This window comes from Psittacula echo (genome assembly GCF_963264785.1).
Source record: "Psittacula echo genome assembly, chromosome: 5".
Classification (NCBI taxonomy): domain Eukaryota; kingdom Metazoa; phylum Chordata; class Aves; order Psittaciformes; family Psittacidae; genus Psittacula; species Psittacula echo.
The window spans coordinates 69,094,385-69,116,885 of NC_137739.1; the positions used below are offsets into that span (position 1 = coordinate 69,094,385).

The 22,501-nt window shown below is 43.6% G+C and overlaps 1 protein-coding gene across 1 annotated transcript in view; it reads left to right on the forward strand.

Moving 5' to 3' along the window:
• The first annotated feature begins 1,835 nt into the window (after positions 1–1,835).
• The window catches only part of CEP170B (centrosomal protein 170B), a 38,517-nt gene continuing 17,851 nt past the window's right edge, over positions 1,836–22,501 (forward strand). Inside the window, exons 1-9 of the mRNA XM_080619156.1 lie at positions 1,836–1,914; positions 4,792–4,850; positions 6,155–6,293; positions 14,257–14,358; positions 15,541–16,017; positions 18,198–18,260; positions 19,087–19,844; positions 21,909–22,097; positions 22,294–22,402. Of these exons, the coding sequence (XP_080475282.1) occupies positions 1,851–1,914; positions 4,792–4,850; positions 6,155–6,293; positions 14,257–14,358; positions 15,541–16,017; positions 18,198–18,260; positions 19,087–19,844; positions 21,909–22,097; positions 22,294–22,402 (1,960 nt within the window). The 5' untranslated portion in view covers positions 1,836–1,850. The remainder of the gene's footprint in view (positions 1,915–4,791; positions 4,851–6,154; positions 6,294–14,256; positions 14,359–15,540; positions 16,018–18,197; positions 18,261–19,086; positions 19,845–21,908; positions 22,098–22,293; positions 22,403–22,501) is intronic.

Sequence of the window (22,501 nt, forward strand, 5' to 3'; positions counted from 1 at the left end):
CACTTCTGCTGGAGAAGACTGTTGGGGCCAAACTGAATTTCTTTAGCATGAAAGAAACATAAGTCCTTATTTGAAAATTTTCATCAAAACCTTGTTTTCCCCCTGAAACTAAAGAAATTGCTTTTGAGGACCTAGATTTTTAATTCCACTTGCAGAATTTGCTTTTATTTTCGGTTTACTTTATGGCTTTTCAACAGAGCATTATATGGCTTTGCTGGATAATCTGGTTTGTATTAACTGTTGAAATGTTTTATATTGTTTCTATTATAATGTTCAGCTGATTCTTCAGTCTGTTAAGGGTCTTTGGGTTTTGAAGGTAGCATTTCTGTCTGCAATAAGCAGTTTGCTTGGCTTATTTTATTTGAAGTAACCACAGATGATTAGGTAATGACATCAAAATGGGTTTTCTTGCAGACGTTTGTTTTGCAGAAAATTCACTAAATAATTATTCTTGCTCCAGATGTGACTCTTCTGGGATTTTTAAATATTATAAAAATTCATGGAAATTGGAATTCCTTGCCTTTTAACCAGCTTCACTGCTTTTATTCTGAAATTACAGGCCTTTCACTCAGCTCTTCCGTAAATTGCCAGGAAGCTGGGGGTTGTTGTCTGCTGAAGTTCTAGTTTCCTGCTCTAGCATTTGTTTTTCCCTTGTGGTTAATACTTGGTCTTATCATGGATATTTGGCTTGGCTGAGGTGAGAAGGCAGAAGAAGACTGTGCCTCAGTGGTGAAAGCCTGTAAATACATTTTCTAGCATAATTTTGATTCATTCGAGCATAGCTGCATTTGCATTGAGGCTGCGAAGAGCCAGCAGTGGGTTCCTGATCTGTGAGACTGAGTGAATCCCACCTTGTGAGGTAGAGAAACTCCTGGTGTCTCTGACTGCCCTGGCTGTAACTGGGAGCCTGATCGCTGTCAGCATGCTGGTACTTCTTCAACTGAGTTCCTGATTTATTTTTGTTTTTATATGGCCCTGGTTATTACAAAAGCGTGTGGGTTTATTTGTGGAAGATGACCATGAGTGCTTGATTTGTTCCTCCACTGTTCTGTGAGAATTGCTCCTTATGGGGTCCCCAGGAAAAAAGGCATCTGAGACATCCCAGACATTTGTTCACAGCTATGAAATACATTTCTTGTACCTTTCTGAGGATAACTTAACTTCTTTGAGCCTCAATGAACTGTCTGGAGCATGGGAAAAATGAGCGTGTGAATGTTTTATGCGAGGGGCCTATTATACTGACATATGATGTCTTGGACAAAGTGGCCTCAGACATCATGGTGTTGCTACTGCAAATGCTTTTTTTTTTTGTGCATTTTCATTTTCCCCTTCCTCTATGACAGGTTTTGCTCGTTAGATTATCAGGCCTTGCAGCTGACACCAGTGTTGTCTGACATCCAGCAGAAAGCTGGTTCCCAGCTCAGTAATTAGAGTATGAGTGGCACCGTTTGCTGCTCTTGTTGGACGTGGAGGGCTGAGGAGAGCTGAGAGCATCTGAAGTTCCTAACTGCAGGCACCTCATTTACCTGTTTAAGTTGGGGACTAAAATTTCATTTGCAGTTGGTACTAAGGTGACTTTCCCTAGAGATCCTGCCAGAGTGCCTTGCTTTGAAGCATAATTGGGCTGCTCTAACTTGCCCATGGCAGCTACTTGCAAGTGTGGATTTTTGCAGGGAGCTTAGCTCCTCGCCTGGCTGACTTTGTGCTAGTGCACCCTGAGTGTGTGCAGTGTGGTGAACAGATGGACCTTGGTGCCCTCCAGGAGCCCTGTGTATTTGGGATGCATCACCTTGATACCCTCAGTCAAAAACTATTCCTGTGCTTCTTTCCTGCAGACATTCGTCAATGACATGAGAATTCCTGACCAGAAGTACATCACCCTAAAACTGAATGATGTCATTCGCTTCGGCTATGATATCCTTCTCATCTGAAGAGGGAGTGGGACACTATCTCTGACTGGGTTTTTGCTGTTTGCTCTATGGGAAGTTAACAGTGCTAATTGTGACTAATGAATAAGGGTGTTTATTTTCCCTCCTGGAGCCTTTGGATGGCTCATAAACTTTTGTTTCTCCACCATGGACCTGATTCAAAGCATACTAATCATGATGACTCACTGGACTTTGAACCAGGGCTCGAACTGGCAGTAGTGACTATGGAGTTGCCTCTTCGGTCTCTGTGTGGCAGCTGTAACTGGTACAAGTTGGGGAACAAATATATTCCATATGTTTTGTATGAATTAACATCTTCCTATTTTTTTTTTTTAATCCCACTTGTGTGTTTTTGTCAATCATTTCACCCAAACGCTTGCTTTCAGACAATTTGCAGGTTTTCAGCATTTAGCTCTGGGGCTTGTGGTCAGGCTCCTGACTCTTTATCAGCTGAAGTTTGCCCATGAAAAATTGCTTTTGCCACAAAATACAAGAGCAAATCTCTCTTTTGCACCAGCAGATTTCCCCTTTATTCAGGGAGGCTGGGCTGCAGTTACTACTTTGTTTACAGAGAAATTCTGCTAGTGTCTGCTAAAGCACCTTTGCCTTCGTCCCTTTCCTTTTTATACTGATGGGGCTGTATGACTGGATGTAAGCATAGATGTTTCATTCTGAGCCTGCAGAGCTACTGCGGTAAGTAGAGGCTCCTGTTGCTGCCTTTTCATGTAATCTAATACTTTTTTTGTTCCCTTTTTTTCAGTTTATTCTATCTGCTAAACTTTACCCACTCAGGCTGAATTTAGAAGTAGCAAGTATCTTCTCCAGGTTTCTTTTTTTGTGGTGAAATTTCACTTAAAAACAGTCCAGACATTTCTCAGAATAGAGGCAGAGACTGAAGTTTTACCACTGGGTGGGGGGAGATGTTTGGCTAGAAAACTTTTGTGCATCCTTGACCCCAGGGCCACATTCTGCTGCCAAGCAGTTTGTGCTTGGCCATTCTGGAGCCCTTGAAATACATCCAACCTTGCTGGAGTCCAGATAGCTGGGGCACTAAGAGGAGACTGAGCCTCCCTGGTCTTCAAATGATCTGGGCACCTCAGCTCTAACCACTGACAGTGCAGGAGCACTCACAGTTGCAGCAGGGATGCTTAAATTGATGTGTGTGCAGTCCTGGATCTGCTGGAAAAGGTTTTCTAGGCCTTGTGTAAGGTTGTACTCTTGGTTCTGGTCTTGCTCTGTCTCTTGCCATTTTAGATGAAAAAAAAATCCTTGCATCACAGTGGTATTTCTGATTTTTAGAAGTGAGGTAATTGCTGAATCTTGAAAAAAAAAAAAAGGGAAAAAGAAAAAAAAGAAAGGGAGACAGATTATTTGCCTTTAGATTGGTATTTGAACAACTTGCAGCTGATGAGGGTTACAGGAGAACATGGTGGTGATGCTGGGGATTCTGAGATACTGAGTAGCCCCTTACTGAGTGCTGTCTGACAGAAGAGCACTGTCATCTGGGACCATGTCATTAAAGGTGGTGTCTCGGTGCACATGTTATGAAGCCTCTTGTAGTCCCACAGCAACCTCAGTTCTAGCTTTGCAAATTGGCAGGTATTTTTGATGTAGCTGGTCATGTATCTTCTGGTCTTTAGATGTGTGGACAAACTCATAGAAGATTTGCTGTGAACTCTAGCCTAGTGAAGGCATAAGCCAGTGCCTAGAGCATGGGTAGGTTTTAATGGCTGTGATACAGGTTTAAACATTTTATAGAAAGCAGTTCTGAGTACTAAGCAGCTGAGTTGAAGTTTAGTCCTGCAGCCCTCACACTGATACTCATGTGAAATGAATGACTGCATTTATGAATTGTAGAATTTATTGCCACCAACAGGAAAATGATAAAGAATTGCAGATCTTAGTGCTATCTATTTACTTCAGCATAGTTAGTATGGCAGTTACAAACTCTTCCTTTCCTTTGCTGCTTCAATGCCTCTCTTTAGTAGTGTTTTCTGTGCATACCACATAGCTCAGCGTGGCTGGCAGCATCTCCTGAGGTGTCTGAGTCAGCTGTGTGCTGTTGCATGAAAGCGTTTGCCTCTTTTCCATTTACAGTTTCACATGCAGGCTGTGCAGATTCCCTGCTATGCCAGTATCACTTGGTTTATTTTTAGTGTAATGTTTTCCATCTTTCCTTTTTCCTCCCCTTTGCTCTGTGCTGCGCTGATTGGGTTGTTCATGTTGACTTTGCCATATGCTTCCTTTATTTATTTTTGTTTTTTGCACAGCGTTGCTGAGGATTATTGCCTAGGCTCAATCATGTTGAATGCCTCCGTTCCAAAGAGGTCACAGCAGCTCATGACCTGATTTACTTTTCATCCAGGAAACTGCAGTAGCTGGAAGGCCTTGTCAGGGCAAGAGAGCATGATAGTGCCAGGCATCCCTGCAGGGAGCTGGACTCTACTGTTCACTTGTCCGGAGCGCACTAGATTGCCTCATCTTGGCCTGGATACCATGGGGAGAGAGTGACCTGCCTGGAGCTGCCAGCTGGGTAGAGAGGAGTGGGGTGTGAGCTGAGTCAGGGTTCTGGTTGCTCCCTCTGGTCCTGCACAGAGCTGCTAGTGCTCCCTCGAGTTTTTCCTGCCCTGCTCCCCTTATCTGCTGCCCCTCAGTTAGCATGGGTCTCGCCAGCAGATGTGATTGCATGCTGTCTTGCAAAACATGCATGGCAAAGTCCGTGGTGAGTTATAGAAGAGGCAACTTTTAGTACCCTGCAAGTTGTAAGCTTCTCTGATATTATATCTTGTTTTCTTTCCATGACTAAATGCTAGATTTCTCTGTCCATCCAATTCCTTTGTAATTTCCTTAATGAGTGCTGTACATTCAAACATGTACGTCCTGGAACAAATTCAACACAAAGTCCCAGAAGAAGCATTAAAGGTAAGGGTGTCTGGGTGCAGGTGCGTTTAGAAAAAAAATAAAAAGTTAAGTGCTCTAGTAGTGGCCAAGCAGACCAAAATATTAAAATACTCTTCATAGCAGTGAAATGCTCCACAGTGTAGGGCTTTCCTTGGATGAGGACTTAATAAAACCTTAATTTGAGGAGAGATACGTTTCCCAGTTACCTTGGCTCTGATCCCTGTGCTAACATGTAGATGAAGGTATTGATGACTTCATGACTGCCAACAGAAAAGGTTACTAAAGCTGTAACATATTAAAGAACAGCCACCACATAAGCTTGTGGATGAAGCACAGCAGATCTTCTTCCCTCCCAGAAGTGGAGCAGATGCCTTTTTCTTGAGCTCGGTGGCTTTAGACCAGCTCCATCATACTTCTTCCAGCAGACTTAAGTTTGCTTAATTTATTCCTGTGTATCATCTAATTTTTGCCTTTGAGCTTGCAATTTTTACTTACTGAGCAGTCTTCTTATGAGTGAGGTGTCTTTTTAAACAAAGAGTTCAGTAGCAGGTACAAAATATTCAAGCATCCTCTTATCTAAAGCAGAAAAGCAACCTCCCCTAGGCAAGAAAGCTGTTATGTTCAGCTGAGGGACTGGGCTGTCGGTGCCAAGCATCACCGTGTGGCTAGCAGGTACTGTCTTAACCCTGGTTCTATGTTTAGGACTTGGAGGGATGGGGAATATAGCAGCTGAAATTGAGAAAATGATTCACTGAATTTACTCAGGGGTAATCTGGATGGCTACACCCTTTTATTAATTTACTTGTAGTAAACCCACTTTTAAATAGCTCATTTACTATGTGGAGCCTGTTTTAATGCACTTTCCTAGCTGGGGAGAGGGTTTGGCAAGAAATAATTAAAATGGATTTTAATTGTCTTTCCTGAAAAAGTGAGATAATGCAGATGACTGTCCTGAAAGAATTTATGAAGTTGCTTTAAGAGCAAAGGCGATTTCAGGATTTGAATCCTGAGTGAGAAATGACCTAAGTTCTGATTCTTCTCAGTTTATTCCTTAAAAGGTTTTCTAATTAAATATTTCGCAGAGCTAAGTCACAGTGACCTTCTCATGGACTAGAATTGTCACTTAATCTTCCAAATGGGGAGTTTGAAAGCCTCTCTGCTGGCATTTCTGCTGTATTTTGTAGCCTCTACTCAGGTGTGCTTGCTTTCTGTTGCAGAGCATAGCTACAGTGTTTGCCTTTGCATGATCTATTTGCAGGGAAGGTTTTCTGTAGGTTAGCACACAGATCATACTGGCAAACTACAACTGTTGCTTGTCCCTGCAGCATGAGAAGTACACCAGCCAACTTCAGATGAATTACAAAGGCACGGCAATGAAGAGGGCAGAACAGCCCATGGAGCACAGTGGCTACACAGAGTCCCCACAAGCAAAGCTGGAGAAAGGAGAGAGGAAAGCCATTACAGGTACTTGCTCAGGAACCAGTTAATCAAGATTCAGAACAAAGTGCAGCTTGAGCCCTGCAGTGGGTCATGATGCTGACGTTATTGTGTTGTGGGTTACATCTAGGAGCAGTTCCAGAAGGGTCTGCAGTTCTAAACCTCTTGAGTACTCCAAACTCAGATTTTGGAGATTCAACCTCCAAAAAAAATCATGGTGTGATGGCACACACGCCTTGTCACTGTGTGTGTGCTTGAGAATCTGTGGGCTGAGCAGGTTTGGTAAGTTCTTTGGCACCTGTCTGGTCTATTTTAATTTCCTAATTGTGAACTGGTGTTTGAACAGAGATGGTGACTCAGAGTAGAAAATGTGTGGCTGCCATGGCATGGTGCTGGTGGCAGGCAGGCAAAGAAGCAGCAAGCCATTTCTTTCAAAAAGCCCAGCATGGTTTTAAATGGCTGTACTTCCTAACATACCAATGTGTGGGATTGAAACTGACTGCCAAACTGGAAGGTGCTTGCTTCACGTTCACTACTCCCCAGCCGCCATCCTTTTCAATTTGAAAAGTTCCTTTTGTTCTTCATTTCTTTATCCACTGCTGCCTTCTTTTAAAGTCCGTTTACAAACCTTGCTTCTTCCCTGTTCCCCATTATGGTGGGCCAGGACCTCCCCAGCAGTCTTGGGTCTCAGCCATCTCACCTGACTTCCTACCTCTTGTATGTACTGCCCTGGCAGGTCTCTTCCAAATTCTGCTTGGGTATCAGTTGGTTTGTTTCTAGGGCTTGATGATGCATAGGAAGAACAAATATGGTTTCAAAGCATCCCAGTGATGAATGACTGCCAGTGGTGGTCTTGTGGCACCAGGATGGCTGAGTGATAGGAAAGTTTTAGGGTTAGCAGAGAGCCTGCCCGCTGGGTCTGTTGGAAGAAGAAGCAAGGAGGTGAATGGAGGGAAGAGGGTAGGCAAGTAGAAGAGGTGAGATAAGGATAGATACAGCAGCTTTCTAGAAGAGTGTACAACTTCGAGTAAAGCTGCCAAGGCTTTATGATAACTAATTGGAGTGGGTTAGCTGACCTTAATCTCCCATGCATTGTCTTTATGAAAATCCCTTTAAGCTGACAGGGTGTACTAAAACTAATTTTTCTCCCTGGTCTCGCTGTTGCCTTCAGCCGTTCATGGAAGCACATGGGCATGCACCCATGTGCCCAACTCCCATTTTCTACACTGCAAAACCTTTTTTAGTGTTGTTTCAGCTGTGTCTGTTGCCCACCCCCATGGATGTGACATTTGTGACTTTGCCTCACAAGCGTGCAGTTAAAGGGATGAAGTTGGTGATGATTAACCAAGACACCACAAAGGGTGAAAAGAGGTGAATCTTGCTGTGGGGGAAAGCTCTCCAGCTGCCTTTCAAGGGGCATGGGATACTGGGCCAGTTTGCCAACAACTGGAACCATGTTGTATTTGCTGCTGCCTGGTTGCATGAAAATTCTCATTTTTATTTTTGCCACCTTCCAAAAATTCACAAGTTGATTTTAACCTACATAGCATAAGCAGATGATATTTGGAACACCTTCAAAGTCAGGATGTTAAGTGACTCTTCAGCAAGGTGACCCATTTCTCCAGCGTGTGGTTCTCAGACCCGTGTTACGTTTCTGTCATCATCAGTGAGCACAGACCATGGGTCTAAACCAAGAAAGACTGTTATTACTTACTGGGAACCAATGCTGAAGTATGTCATGTGCAGTGGGAGTGACAGACATATTAAAAAGAAATCTGTGAAGTGCTGCTAACCCCACTGGAAGATGGAGGAATTTAGGACTTCTTGTTGGAAATATCTTGCTGGGTTGGACTGAAGCCTGTTTAAGCAAGAGAAGGGAGCCTGAGCATTAAATCAGCACCTCACTCTCCTAAAAGCATCTCTGTCATGTGAGCAGAATGATTATTGGGTCCCTTTTTTCATCTGCGATGTGACTAATTCACCTTGTCTTCAGCTGCACACATGCACAGTTTCTCCTTGGTTGCTCAGAGGAGTGGCAGCAATTTAAAATGTAGTGGAAAAAAGAATTTGGTATTCTCGCGGGGAGTGGGCTTGCTTAATGGTGGCAGAAGGAGGCTTTGGGGAAAGAGCTGTTTCGCTAAGCCTGTAGATATTTGGAAATCTGCATTGACTAATTAAAGCAAGGTCTGGGGTGACAAAAGCCTTTAGAAGGATAGCTTCCCAGGGCCTGGGTAGAAAAGAGGCAGAGGGAATAGCAAGCTTTCAGGGAAGAGGTTTAACAAAACAATGTGAACAATTATTGCTGCTTAGAAGTAGGGGGAGGTGCGGGACTGAGGATAAAGAGATCCAGTGGAGTGAATGGGAAACAGCCATTTAGTCTTTATGCTGTTGTACTTGCAGCTTTTGAGTGTATGTAAGCAGAAAATCATCAGGCTTTGTGAAATGTTTGGGGTGAGGAGCAGGTTTGATGAGCCCTATGGGTTGGATATGGATAAGAGAAGTGTCCACAGTTCAGCTAATTAATGCTAAAAATAGCCATCAGCTTTCATGTTTAAAGCCTTAAGCAATCAGGAGGTCAGGTACAGCCTTGAACTGAGCAGATTTTAAGACTCACAGTCCCCATCTGTTGCTACCTGAGTTGAGGTACTGGATGAGATAAGCTACTTTGTGGTCTTCTGTTCTCAACACATAGCTAATCCTCAGGCTGATCTTAATTTATTTAATTTTAAAGGCCTGATGGGACTAGATAATGCTGAATCTGATGAGTAACTTCTGAATAACTGCTGCAGGCCTGAGTTTCCAGGGATGGAGGCTGCCTGCAGCATCTAGCTGAAATGGGCATCACCAGCTGCAGGAGCAGGACTTGAGCCAGGATCTGTGAAATAGTCTTGCTCACCAGGTTAGTATCTGTGCCATTAGGGAGTCCTTTCAACTGAGTGTTTAACTTGAAAGTCTTGTTGGTGTCCGAGGCTGAGGTCTAGCAGGCAGAATGGACAGAGGCAGTGGGCATTGTGCCCAGTTGTGAAGTGGTTTCCATGGACTTTGGCTGCTTTCCCCATGAGATCATGGTAATAGCTATTTAGGCACACAGCTCTACCCTAGCCTTTAATTTAGGGAAGTGGTGATGGTGTATCTGTTTTTTGTCTGAGCTAGGGTACTGGTACCTGCAACATGTTAAAGGTTTGACATGTAATTGAGACAAATTTGTGATTATCAGCCAGATTTGAAAGTCTCTGGGGTCTGTCTATATTCACAGCAGGTACGTAAGGCCAGGGCTCAGGTTTGCCGTGCACATGTGAAATAAATACTACAGCAAAGAGTCAGAGAATGGTTTTATGGTTATTTCTGCTAGGTCTGAATTTTCTGTTTCGGAGAGGAGTTAAAAAGCAGAGATGTAAGGAATTAATTTTAAGATGTTATAGCTAGATCATCTTTTTTTCCCCCTAAGGCCTCTCCTGTAGGAAGCCTACTCTGCATCTTCTGAAGATGGACAGTGTTGTTACTAATAATGAATCGAAAATGGTTTGAGTTAAAGCAAGCTGGATTTCTCATGCTTTTGTTATGACTTGCTGTAGACAGCTTCGAAGCTGATGTGCTTCTGTTGGCAAGTCAATTTATCACTGCTGTTGGTGTGTCGTGATGGCTTAAAGCTTTGTGAGGAAGAGCAGCCCTCAGTCCTCTCCTGACCACAGGGGACACTCTTGTGGGAAATCAGACCACTCTGTAGTGGGAGCTGTGTGCTTGTCATGAAATCTCTTCTGCCCACTTGCTGATAGAAAGCAGCATTAACATAGGCATCCTCCTTGCTTTTTCATCACCTGGATTGTATTTTTCTTCCTGCCCTTGTGTTCTGTGTGATTCATTTCTCCATAAACACATCCTTTGTATTGACACATCTCATTTTCTCTTGTTGTGGTGCCTCTCCTTCAGCTGATCAATAGTTCTGTATTAATTTAACAGGCCACGTTCTTGTCAGACTTGTTAAGCAAATGAACCTGCCTTGTTTTATGGTAAAACAGTCTTCCTTTTTCTTTTGAGTGACTGCCCCAAACACATATCCAGGAGCAGAACATATGTATGTCAGTGGTCTTCCCTGTATTACACTGTCACAGGTAGCCCAGTATTTATCTGGCTGAATGCTTGTGCTGACCTCAACTCAGTTATCTAAAAGGATGGTTTTTGGACTGTCTGCCTGAATAGATGAGCCAAGAAATATGTCTAAATGAATTGGCACCATCTGGGCAGCCTGGCACGGTGGAGAGAGGTGGTAACTAGCTGCCATCAATTGGAGGAAGTCTCATGTGATTAAAATGAATGAGCAGTTAGTTTTCATTGGTGTTCGTCGCTTTACTGCTGACTTGGGCAAGCCCCAGGTCTCTCTGTTCTTGCAAGAGCTTTCATTTTACACTAAAATATAACAGATAGGTAGTACCTTCAGGGTGATATGTGAGTCCTGGGACACAGGCAGGCACACTGCTCAGGACACTGTGAGTCCAGGTTGAGATTGCTACCTAAAATGCATCACCTCTGGTAAAGAGCGAAGCCCCCTGGCATAAGTGTGTATGTAGCTGCTCCCTGCCCCACTTCTGTCACAGCCATCTGGTTTAGCTGCCTTTCTGTATGCCTCGCCCTCCATCCTCCTCCCTCCCCTTTTTATACAATATTGTTGTGTTAGAGCTGGAGCAGGGAGAGGCGTCGGGTTGGTTGTGCCTGCAAATTAGAAGGGATGGAAGCTTCTGACGTGAGCAGGGCAGCAAGGTCATGTAGCTCTTCTGAACTCAGGGAAATTTTGTTCTAACTCAGGATCTGGCCACTTTCAGCAGTAGCTGAGAATGAGGGTATCTGTGTCATTTGATAATGTTATTCAAAATGCAGACTAATATGAAGGCTCAATGGGAACATAATTGCTCTTAAAATATTGAAACTGTCCACAAGTAGCAAAATGCTGACCCCTCAGCTTTTCATCTGTGCTTTTTGCAGTCTTTAAAATGAAGTACCAGTTTATTGTGGAGGCTTGGAGAGGGGAGGAATGGAAAAACAAAAGCAAACAAAAAGCCAAAGACCACAGAAGTGGGTAGATGTGTTACACATGCTGTAGCTAAGTATTGCAGGTGAGGCCTGGCAAGCTCTGTGTTGTGGGGCAGGAGGGACCTTCTGCTGCCGTGCAGCAGAGTGGCTTCCCCTCTGGTAGCCACAGGTCTGTGCACTCTGGCCAACCTGATGTGCTCTCTGTAGGTGCTCCTTGACATTTTCCCGGCGTTTTGTCTTTGTGCTAGCTTTTGTCAGAGGCGGAAATTGGGGAATTTCCAGGCATTTATTAGGGCTTTTTATTTGGAGGGGGAAAATGGAATTGAATCATTAGTCTTTGCAAGTCCTCTTTTTTTTCTTCCCTCCCTTTCACTTTCCTTGCAATCACAAAGTTTCCTGTGTTCAGTATGCAGATGGCACACAGATCTTGAGGCTAGAGCAGCTTCTGGGAAGGAGTCTGTCCTGCAGGATGCATACGAGCTCTCTTTGCTTGTTTCTGCCCCTTTGGAAAAAAAGTAAAAAATCTTGGACTAGGCAACTAGAATTTTCTAGAGTACGGGGGCTTTGGGATCCTGTGAGGAGCTGGAGTGTGCTGGAGGGGTGAGCTTGTAATGAGGCAGCTCCTTGCAAGGTGCAAGCAATAACAGCACCCATGCTCGGGAAAGTTGCTGCTTATGCAAGATGGTCTTTGTATTTCATCTGTAGGGTAGTATGCTCAGGATTGTTCCACCAGCAACTTAAAATAAACCACTTTCATAACTGGTCGTATTAATCTGAGACAGATATCCAAAATCTCATGTGTTTCTTCATGGTTGAGCCCTTCACTGTGCTTCATTGAATGGTTTAGGCATAAGTTACCCCAGGCATAACTAGCTGTTAATGGATTTGTCCATCACCTTCTCCCTGAGTGCCTCTTGGACGTCAACCCTAGGATCATTACCTAAAATCAGAAGGGGATAATCCATTGCAGTGTGTGCCCAAAAGAAGTGCCTGATGTTATCAGAGCAGATCCCATGTGGTTGGGCTGTGGGTCTAGTGTGCAAGTCATAGCATGAAAAGAGGGTGGTTGGTCTCAGCCTAGTAGAGTCTAAATTCTGCATTTGGGAGCTTGTGAATATTTTTATTTCCTTTTTTATTCCTTCCCCTCTCCCTTGAGTTAACCCATCCTCAGTTATGAAACATATTGCTTGGCAATTCCAATTTATTCATGGTAAAAAATGCTTCCTCCTTTGAACTTTCAAAGGCCGCCTACATAATGGGAACACAGTTTACTTAAGAACTGTGTTCTTACTGTTACTTCCACGTACTCTAGGCAGAAAGGAGAGTAATACTTTCAGCCTCTTTTGATCCTCAGTGTGAAGGGAGGCAGTGTGGTTAATTTTGAAACATGAAGAACATCTCTTGAAAAGGGACTGTGGGCTGCATCTATAAAGCAAAATTTTTGCTTGTGGACTGTCAGTGTAGGAGCTGTATCTCTGGAAGTACTGAGGAATAAGAACATCTGAAGTATCAAGTTCAGGTTGGATGGGGCTTTGAGCAACCTGGTCTAGTGGAAGTTGTCCCTGCCCATAGCCAGGGAGGTTGGAACTAGATGATCTTTAAGGTCTCTTTCAACCCAAACCATTCTATGGTTCTATGAAGTAGCGGCCGTTGGGCCTATGTAGCTTTAGAAATGGCAGCATAGAATCAGGCTTTCTTTTTTCTTTGACATATTTAATTTCCCTTCCTCTCCTAACTTCCCTTATGCTAATGACTACTTTCTGTCATGTCCCTATTAAAGTGAGGAATGCAGAATTGCAGGGCTGTTTGAGGGCGGCTTTACAGAGCAGTGTGTGTTTTTTAAAACCACAAGCCGAGCAGCAGCTGGCAGTAGAAGCCCAGCTATGGCTCTGTAGCTGGAGCCAGGGTTTAAGACGTGACTGGTAGAGCATGTGCTGATGACTGTTAAAAGTAGAGGAAGAAGCAGCTAACAAAGCTGAAGCTGAACCTCAACCCCTGACCTATCCTTGTGTTTCTGTCACCTCTAGATGAAAGAACAAAAGCTACTGTATTTGCTTTTATTAAACTATTATAAAAACATAATAACTATACCACAGATAAATTGAGGTGTATTCTTTGTACTTATTGCATAAACAGCAGCAGCAGGAGGCACTGCCAAAGCACTATCTTGTTTTGCAGGAGACAAAATGAGAAGCAGGTCATCAGGCCCTTTGGGCACCAGTTGCTACAGCAAAGCCCTGATCTTACAGTGAGTGCTCACTAAGCAGAGAAAATGATAGAAGCCTGGCTCTTCTAGGAGAAGCTTCTCCATAAGAAAAACCTCTGTCCTGCAGTGACCCTGAAATCCACTTGGTTTACTTTAAGCTTTAGAGAGCAAGAGTTTACTACTTCTTCATGTATGTGTAAGATTATGGTTTGACCATTTTCCCCAAATTTGTAATGCATAAAGAATTTCCTGTTGTGGGATGTGTGTCTCTAGAGTGGGAGTGGTGGATAGCTGGAAAAAATTCTTGGCCTCACAACGTCCAAGAAAGGGCACAGCTAAGTTTTCCCAGTTAAAGTCAGAAAAAAAGTCTGCTTTTCACCTGAATTGCAGGTGATTTGCAGACAATTTTGTGGTTGGTTTTCTGTAGCCTGTCCTGCCAAAAGTCTTCCACTTCCTGTGAATAATGAAGCTGGAAAGGGAGAAAAGCTAGTATTTGGGAAACAAGGCTATGAAAGACAGTGAAGGGAGGTGGAGTCAGCATCTTGTGGCTGAATGCAAAGAAAAAAGGAAGGAAAATTGAAAAGCCTGAACACACTCATTATGATGTATAATTTGCTGTTGTTACAACTGCAATGTAACAGGTACATGATCTCATCTGACCCTGCTGTTTTTTCACTTTTTGGCATCTGGTTGACCTCTATGAACGTGATAAATTGATATTTTCTTCATCAAAGTATTTGCTTATCCTCTTCCTAGAAACCAGTACTTACCGCACCCCACTTTATGGGCAGCCCTCCTGGTGGGGGGAAGATGATGCAAATAACAAGGAGGACAGAAGGCAAGAGGAACATTATTCAGGTAATGGAGGTGACTTTGGGGTGGGAGAAGATGGGGGGGGGGGGGACACAAAATTGCTGCACAGTTTTGATCTTTACTGTGCGAAGCCATCCTGCTTCAAGGCTTTAATTACCACTTTTTTTTTGGTGGTAGTATTTGCATAGTCCTATCTGTAGATTGCTGATGGTGAAACCAAAATAAGAGAAAATTAAAATGTTTCCCTGGAAGCATTTGAACATTAGAAATGGCAGTTGTGGAATAATTCAATATGGATGAGAAAGGCCTTGCTAAGCTTGTCTGAGACTAATCATACAACAGTGTTCTATCTGTGACTGTGTGTAGCCCACCTCTGTAAACCATTCAGTGGCTCCTAGGAGTTTCCTATCTAAAAGGTGCTTTAAGAGCTGATGCATTGACTGGATTTGATTAATATGGAAGCAGTGTGTTTCTTACCTCATCATCCTTGGAAGCCATTTAGCCTTACCATTTCTGTAGTGAACCTCTATGCATGGAGGATGCATTGTTTTTCACTTGTGCAGTAAACCTGATGTTTCTATCAAGCATATGCTTTACTGCACCAAGAAGTGTTTTATTTTGATGCACATGATGCACATGCAGCGTATCTATTCTCTAGCAGAGAAGGGCTGTGATTAGCAGCTCTCCCAAGAGGTTGAGATAAGTGACCAAGTGCCAAGTGAGTGCCAAGAAGTTTTGGTACTACCAAAAAAACGTGGTTTTGTCCTTGGTCATATTACAGGATTAAGTGTTGATCCAGCAAAAACCATGTCCATGATTAGCTTTGCACACACTCAAGCTTTTCCATTGAATTCTGGAAAGTTGAGTAGGTGTTCATGCAAGTGAATTCAGCAAATTGAAACAGGATCTTCCTTCTACATCAGCCCTGGCATACAAAAACCTTAAAATGCTACCAGCCGCACAGGTTCTCTCAAAGCGTAGAACTGTGTGTATATGTGCTCAGCTCTCTCTTTGGGGACCAGTGGAAAAAAGGACAAAGTGGTTATCACAAATGCTGGTCAATGCATTTGTGATCACAGCAATGCGGTAATCACCTATTTCAGTGATGAAGCCAAGGTACCAAGCTATCTAAACCAGAACTTGTATTTTTTTCTTTAATCCATTTAACCTAATTTTTGGGAGTTTAAGGTTTTCTTGCCGTTGGTTTTTTTTTTTCCCCTTTTGTAGAAAGACCGAAAGAGATAACCCAACATGAAGAGGAACTGAATGGTAATATTTCTGCTTATAGAGATGCCCAAGAACAGTCTGTGTTTGCCTTCCGTAGAGAGCCGAGTTACTTTGAGATTCCAACTAAAGAATTTCAGCAGCCATCAAAATCTCAAGAAACACAGGTTCATGAGGTCCCAACAAAGGATATTGATGCTGTAGTAGCCCCTGTTGTACAGAGTCATGCCTCTTTCACCATTGAATTTGATGATGGTACCCCGGGTAAAATAAAGATAAAAGACCATGTGACTAAATTTTCACTCAGACAGAGAAGACCGTATAGTAAAGAACCAGCTCATACAGAAGTGATGTCAGCAGAGAGCAAAGTGGCTGACTGGCTTGTCCAGAATGACCCAAGCTTGATGAGACAGCAGTCTCCAAGTGATGATGTGTACAGTACAAAGAGTGACCTGCCGGTTCATGTGAGGACGCTTAAAGGTGAGTGAATGTCTTGTCATGTGACATAGTTCTCTGTTGGCCATACAAATGTGGCATAAGAAAGGGGGAAACCCCTTCTTCTCTCAAGGAGAATTGAACTTAATTATCTCTGCTCCAAATCTGCAAGATGAAGAATATTTGTTTAATGGCTGTTAATGGTTTCAAATCCAGCTAGCAGGCTCTTCACCTGGCCCTGAAGTCATGTGTGATGCTAGCCTGGGGACACTCTAATCTGGTTCCTCTACATCTATAATGCTAGCTCAGCAGTTAACAGTGATTGAAGAAAGAATTTTGATTTTTAAATGTGTGACATAATTTCCATGTGGTTGGGCAGGCTGGTAAACACAAGTATTCCAGTCGATTTTCTTCTCTTGGCTTCTAACTTGAAGGGATGACTTTTGTTTTCAGTTGTAGTCAGGAATACGCTGTGATCATCTTGATGGCTGTAATGACCAGAGCCACTTGGTCAGATGGCAGAATGTCCTGACACGGAGATGGGTGATTGAGTTGAGATATACGCGATCACCAGTGGAGGAAATTGTACTTGTAGAAGGTTTCTTCTCTTCAACTAAAGCTTCTCTGAAACCCTGCTCTGTTCAAAAACTTCAGGTTTCGTGGACCTGTGTCCTGTTCAGTGTGTCACTGTGAGGAATTCTTTGGGCGTTTTCAAAGGTTCAAAGTGTATTTTGGAGCCCAGTTTTTTGTGCAGCTGCTGGGACTCACATGATTCGCATGTGACTTTGAATATATTTTGCAAGATTTGGGCTTGCTTAGATGTCTCTCTTGGGCCACGCGCTGAACAGGTAGGAGGGAGACCACAGATTCCTGCATTCTCACTGTCTTGCAGGCTTCTGGAAAAGCTCTCCTATGAACTGCAACTTTCACTGATTAAGTCATACTGAAGGTTATCAGACCTACATGTGTCTGAGGTCCTTAAACAAGAGCAGTAGCTCATTTTCCCTAAATGAGTATTAGCTTGGTCCTTGTTGGAAGAAAACCTCCTCATAATATGAAGAGTTTTGCCTTTACACCTCCCAACTTGCTGTTTTGTGTATGTTGTTTTTGAGAAGCCCCTATGGTCAAGAAGGTCTCACCTATCCAGCCTTGGGATTTGGCATGGCAAATCATTGAACTGTTTTGTTGTTGTTGCTTGTTTCTAGTTCTTCCCAATAAGGGCTCTGATTGATTATTTAGGGTCTTATTTTCAGTTTAATGTGACCATGTGATAGAGGGTTTGGGTTGGTTTGGAGTTTTTTTGTTGCTGTGGTACTGGATTTTGTTGACTTGAGCATTGACAAGGATAGAAATGTGCTTCAGTAGATTTCCTCTTGGTGAAAACTAGAGTTAGGCAGCTGCTGCTCATCCTAGCATTTTACTGAGTGATGGACAGGAATATGAGACTGACTGCATTTGTCTCTTTACAGTCCATAAGGAAAGAAGCTGAGGTAATTTAATGCATAATTTGCATATCAAGAAATCAACTCTGTGGACATTTGATTAAAACATACAGTGATGGTGGCCTGCTTTCGCAGAAGACAGGGTATTACTTATCTGTGATAGCCGTGTAACATGTTCTTCTGGCATGGCTAATTTTGAAGATGTCTTGGAGGCTACCGCTGGCTGCCTGCCAGTTTTGGGTCTTCAGGATCAGAGATGCCCACCGTCAGGGTTCTTACTTACATTGTTCACTTTCAGGAGCAATGTGGTCAATGTCAAGCCTGTTATCAAGACTATAGAGTTCAGGTCTTAGCAGCTTGAGGGGATGTGCATGGTGTTCTGCTGGAGCATCCAGGGGCACAGTGGGTGTTTCTCCTTGTGTCCTCACTGTTTTGCGTTCAGCAGAGTTCTTAGCCAAGAACCTTTAATTTAAGAACTTTCCCTTCCAAGGATGAAGCTTATCAGCCCTTGGGGCACAATGCAAAGTTTGCTGGCTCCCTTCATTGAGGGTGTTAGGAAACTCTTCAGAGGACTGACTCCTGGGTTGAATGGATCTTGTATTAAATTCTAATATTTCACAACTAACTTGAGATAATAAATGGTCTTCACGCATGTGCCTGGAGAACTTGCAAAGTAGGTTTGAGCCTTTTCCCTGACAAACACGTGGTATTTTAGACAGTGTATCTTGCTGCATATTACAGTCTAGAGCGCAGAGACCTCTTTCCCCGTTCTCCCAATGACAGGTTCCTGGTCGTTGACTGAATCGTGTTGTGTGCCTTCACACCCGTTTCCTTCTCCAAAAAAAGGTTTGTTTTTTGTTTTATTTTAACTTTTTGTTTAACTTGCTTTCTGAGAGTCCTGAACTGTGGTGCTGAGGGGCAGGCATCACTGATACATAGAGAAGGTTGTAAAGATGGTTGCTGCTAACATAAATGAAAATAATTTTAAACTTATTTTAAGCTCAGTGAACTCTTAAGTAATGATTTAACCTTTGCTTGGCTGGTGATAGGATGATGCAACTCATGGGGGTGTCGTGGTGTGATTCTTGAGTCTTCGGAAATGTAAAAAATTCACTTTTCTGCTTAGCCTCTGGTTTATTTCTACCTTCTAGAGAAGGATGATGTAGGTACTCAGAGGTGCATGCACTGATCTGGTCTTTCACTGTGGGGATTTGGTTTCATGGGTTGCAGTATGTGGGGATCATTTGCTGATCCTGCAGAGATATTTCTGCTCTGTAACAAAGCCTAATGAGGTGATCTTGAACCATTGTAATTGAACAGCATGGCAAAATAATGTCAACTTTTTTATTTAAATGGAAAAAAGAAAGAAGTAAAACATTAGCTATCTAAAACAATCAGTGTTACAAAATTGGAAACCCTTGGGGTTGAAATTATTTCTTGAATTGTTTTTTAATAACTTGATAGCCAGCCAGTTGTGAAAAGTGGGGTCAGGAGATATCTGCCTTTTCTTCTGTTTCCTCTGATGGGATGCAATCCCTGTACCACAGTAGATGTCTCTGGAGTTGTATTTTTTTTTTTCTTTTAGTTGGAATGATAAATTTCAACTAGTTGGTAATGACAGGGCTACAGCAACTGAGAGTATGAAAGTCAAACCTACATACCCTGTTTCCAGGCAATAGGCACGAGGACGGGACGCAAAGCGACTCTGAAGACCCCGTGGTCCCCAAGGCAGAGAAGGAGACGACGACTGGCAGTGAACGTGCGACAGAGCAAACCAAGCTGCAGCGCCAGATGAGGCGTGATCCCCACGAGATGCTGCACAACAAGCAGGCCTTTGTCATTGAATTCTTCGAGGACACGCCTCGGAAGAAGCGGTCGCAGTCCTTCACACACAGTGCTCACTCCTCCCAGAGCGACACTGATCCAGGGATGAAGACCAAGGCTGAAAAGCGCAAGAATGCATTGCCAGCAGAAAAGCTGGGAAATGCGGTGCCACCGTCCCACCTCGGAGCCCAGACAGGCAAACCCAGTAACAGCTCCTCCGGGACCCAAAGAACTAGCTCCTTCAAGAGGGAGAAGACGGAGGATCGGATCAGCAATTCATCCTCCTCTGCTTCCAGAGTCAAAACTTATGGGAGTGTTGGGAGGAAGTCTAAAATGGCTCAGGATTTTATGGCTGAGTACTTGCGGGAGACTGCTCAGTCTGGGAAGCCAAATGCTGAGAAACCAGCACCTCTGCCTGTGCCGGTAGCTCCATGTGTGGTTATATCGTCAGAACCAGAGTCTGCCTCTACTCCACCTCCAGAGATAAAGTCTGCCCAGGGCAGGAGGAATGATGAGGAAGACAGTGTAAGTGAGACGGGTACATACACAATTGAGACGGAGTCACAGGATAAAGAGGTGGAGGAAGCACGAAAAATGATAGATCAGGTAAATGCTGCTTTTCTGTGCTTAGCCAGTGATCTGAGGGCTGAAGGCTTGGGCTTCTGCACCTTCTGCTGGCGGGCCTACCTTTGTTAGCTGTTGCTACAAAGGGCTGCTCCCTTTTGAGCTGGATGCAGCAGGGGTTTATGGTTAAGGGTAGGAAATCATCCTGGGTGACCCGTGTTAAAGATAGGTTGCAGCAAGCTGTGTGGCTGGTCTTTAAAAAAACCCACCAAAACAACCGTATTACAAACAAACAAAAAACCCACAAAGTGCAAGAAGGCAAGGTAAAATCACAACAAAGAGCTGCCTTGCTTCCAAAATGGGATTTAGATGCAAAAATGCAAGAGTGGGCTTGTTGTCTGTTTAGAGGAACTGAATAAAGATTAGGCTCATGCTGCCAACAGCCGTGGCTGGGAGCTCCTGTTCTTCAGAACTGCTCCCAAGTCTCTGCCTTGGCCTTGTGTCACCTCCTGCCCACTGTTATGAAGATGGGAACTGCAGCCCATCGTTGATGCAGCATCCCATGCTAGGCCAAAGTAAATGTAGGCTAAGGGCTGAGGTTTTTGATCCTTCACAAGCCTTAGTGGTAGATGATTCTGTAGCTCGTTATGCCTAGTTAGAAAGGGAGTGCTTGCTGGCAGGGCAAATGGCAGCTAGTTGAGATAGCAAAGGGTGTGCTGTAGGGCAGAGGCAATCCTAGATAGATCTATACTTGTTTGGATTTTGTAAAGTGGCTGAAAACAAAATTGCAGAGAGGAGGGAGAGGCGAAAAAAAACCAACCCAAACCCCACCCAACTAAGCAACCGCAGGGCAAACCAAGGTTTGGCTGATTTTCAAGTTTGGCTTTCATCTGTGGTATATTATGAAAACAAAACTGGCAAGTTGCCATGAAGATTTAGTGTAATGCAGGCAGGAGGATGGTGAGGTTTAAAGGAAGCCTTAATTGAACCTGGTTTTAAAGCTTTGTATACGGTGTTCTTTGAGCCTGGATTTAGCTTCCCTCTTTTGTTTACTTATTACATTTGTTCCTTACATCTTGTTTGAAATGCGATCGGAAGCTTTCAGGGCAGGGTGTTTAAGCCACAGCAAAGCCCTGGTCCTGACATTAGATAGTTGATTGTGCTGGGGGGAAATAGGAGGAAAAATGCCACAAAAATATGATTATTTCTGGGGAGTAGTCTTGGCAGCCATATGACTTGGGCAGGCAAGCTGACTCTGCTGTAGACTTGGTGCAGTGCTGTTGTGGCTCAGGAAGAAAATTAGCCCAGCTAAAACCAGGACAAGTGCAGACCTGCCACTTCGGAAACAACTAATAATTGGACCTCAGTGTTTCTGTCCAGGAAGAAAGATGGTATGAATTCTGGACTTGAGATTTTGAGGTGATTCTGCTCTTTATTCCCTCACCTTTATACACAAGAATGGAGAACTTTATGGCTATCTCTGCCCAGCATAGACACCTTTTCTGGTGGCATCTTCCTCTGAACTACTGGTAGTCAGGGATGAGAAACAGGCCCTTCTGAAGCATGGATCTTGGTCACCTGCGTAGTACAGCCTGTTTATCTCCATAGAGAATCTGGCCAAGTAGCTCGAAGACTCAGAAGTCTGAGGTGCATCCTTTCCTAGGTCCTCACATGGCAGTGCAGGGTTGCTTTGCTCATCACACTTTCTGCTATAGTCTGTAGATGGAACTCCAGTGTCTTTTCCCCCTCCCCTAATTCTTCATGAATGGGTTAGTAAATAGGTTTACTGACACTCATCCTACATTTCTCAGGGTTGAAAAGTGACTCCTTTTCAGTGAAAGTTACTACTGTTTTAAAGGCAGCACACTGAAGTGTGGAGAGGGGAAAGGTGGGCATGAGTGGGATTCTATGAATAAGTGGATTTAAAGCTGCTACTGCAGAGTACAGAAGAAAATTATTTACATAGGTGGTATGGAAGGGTTGGCAAATGTTTCTGGCCCCTTGGGATCATAGTTTGTGTTTGACTAATGTGTCATGGTTTTGGATTTTGGCCTAATGTTTTTAATTTTCTAGGTTTTAATTTTTCCCATACAAACACCTTTTCAGGTTTTTGGTGTTCTTGAGTCTCCTGAATTTTCCAGAATCTCTTCAGCTTTTAGACCAATAATTAAAGGTGAAAAAGATGACTCCAGTTCTCATCAGCATCTAATCAGTGAAAATGGCACTAGTCAGAAGTCACCCTTGCTCCAGGCATTTGCCTCAAAAGCTGTGAGTGGGTCTCAGGCTGATGCGCAGGTATGGGCAGTTCAGGTAAATTTGCTGGGATGGTGGAGGTGTAGATGGGTTTTCTGTCTAGATGGAGATACGATGTGTTAAATTGATTTCCATTTTGAGGAGAATGAATGCTGTGTGTATGAGAGGAGAGATTTTTGTGGCTAGAATTTGGTTCAAAAACCCTCCTTCTGATACTACATTCCCCACCTTGTTGTAGATGTCTGCAGCATCTCAAGGGAGTCAGAAATGGGTGTCTAGGTGGGCAAGCCTTGCGGACAGTTACTCTGACTCTGGATCTGTCTCTGGGAAGGGTGATGGAGGTGCAGGTAAGTCTCATCCTGACGTTACTGTTTGAAGGTGGCTGAATCTAAGCCAGGACGATACGGAAAGCAGAAATTAAGGGCGTCTGTGCATCTGACTGTGGC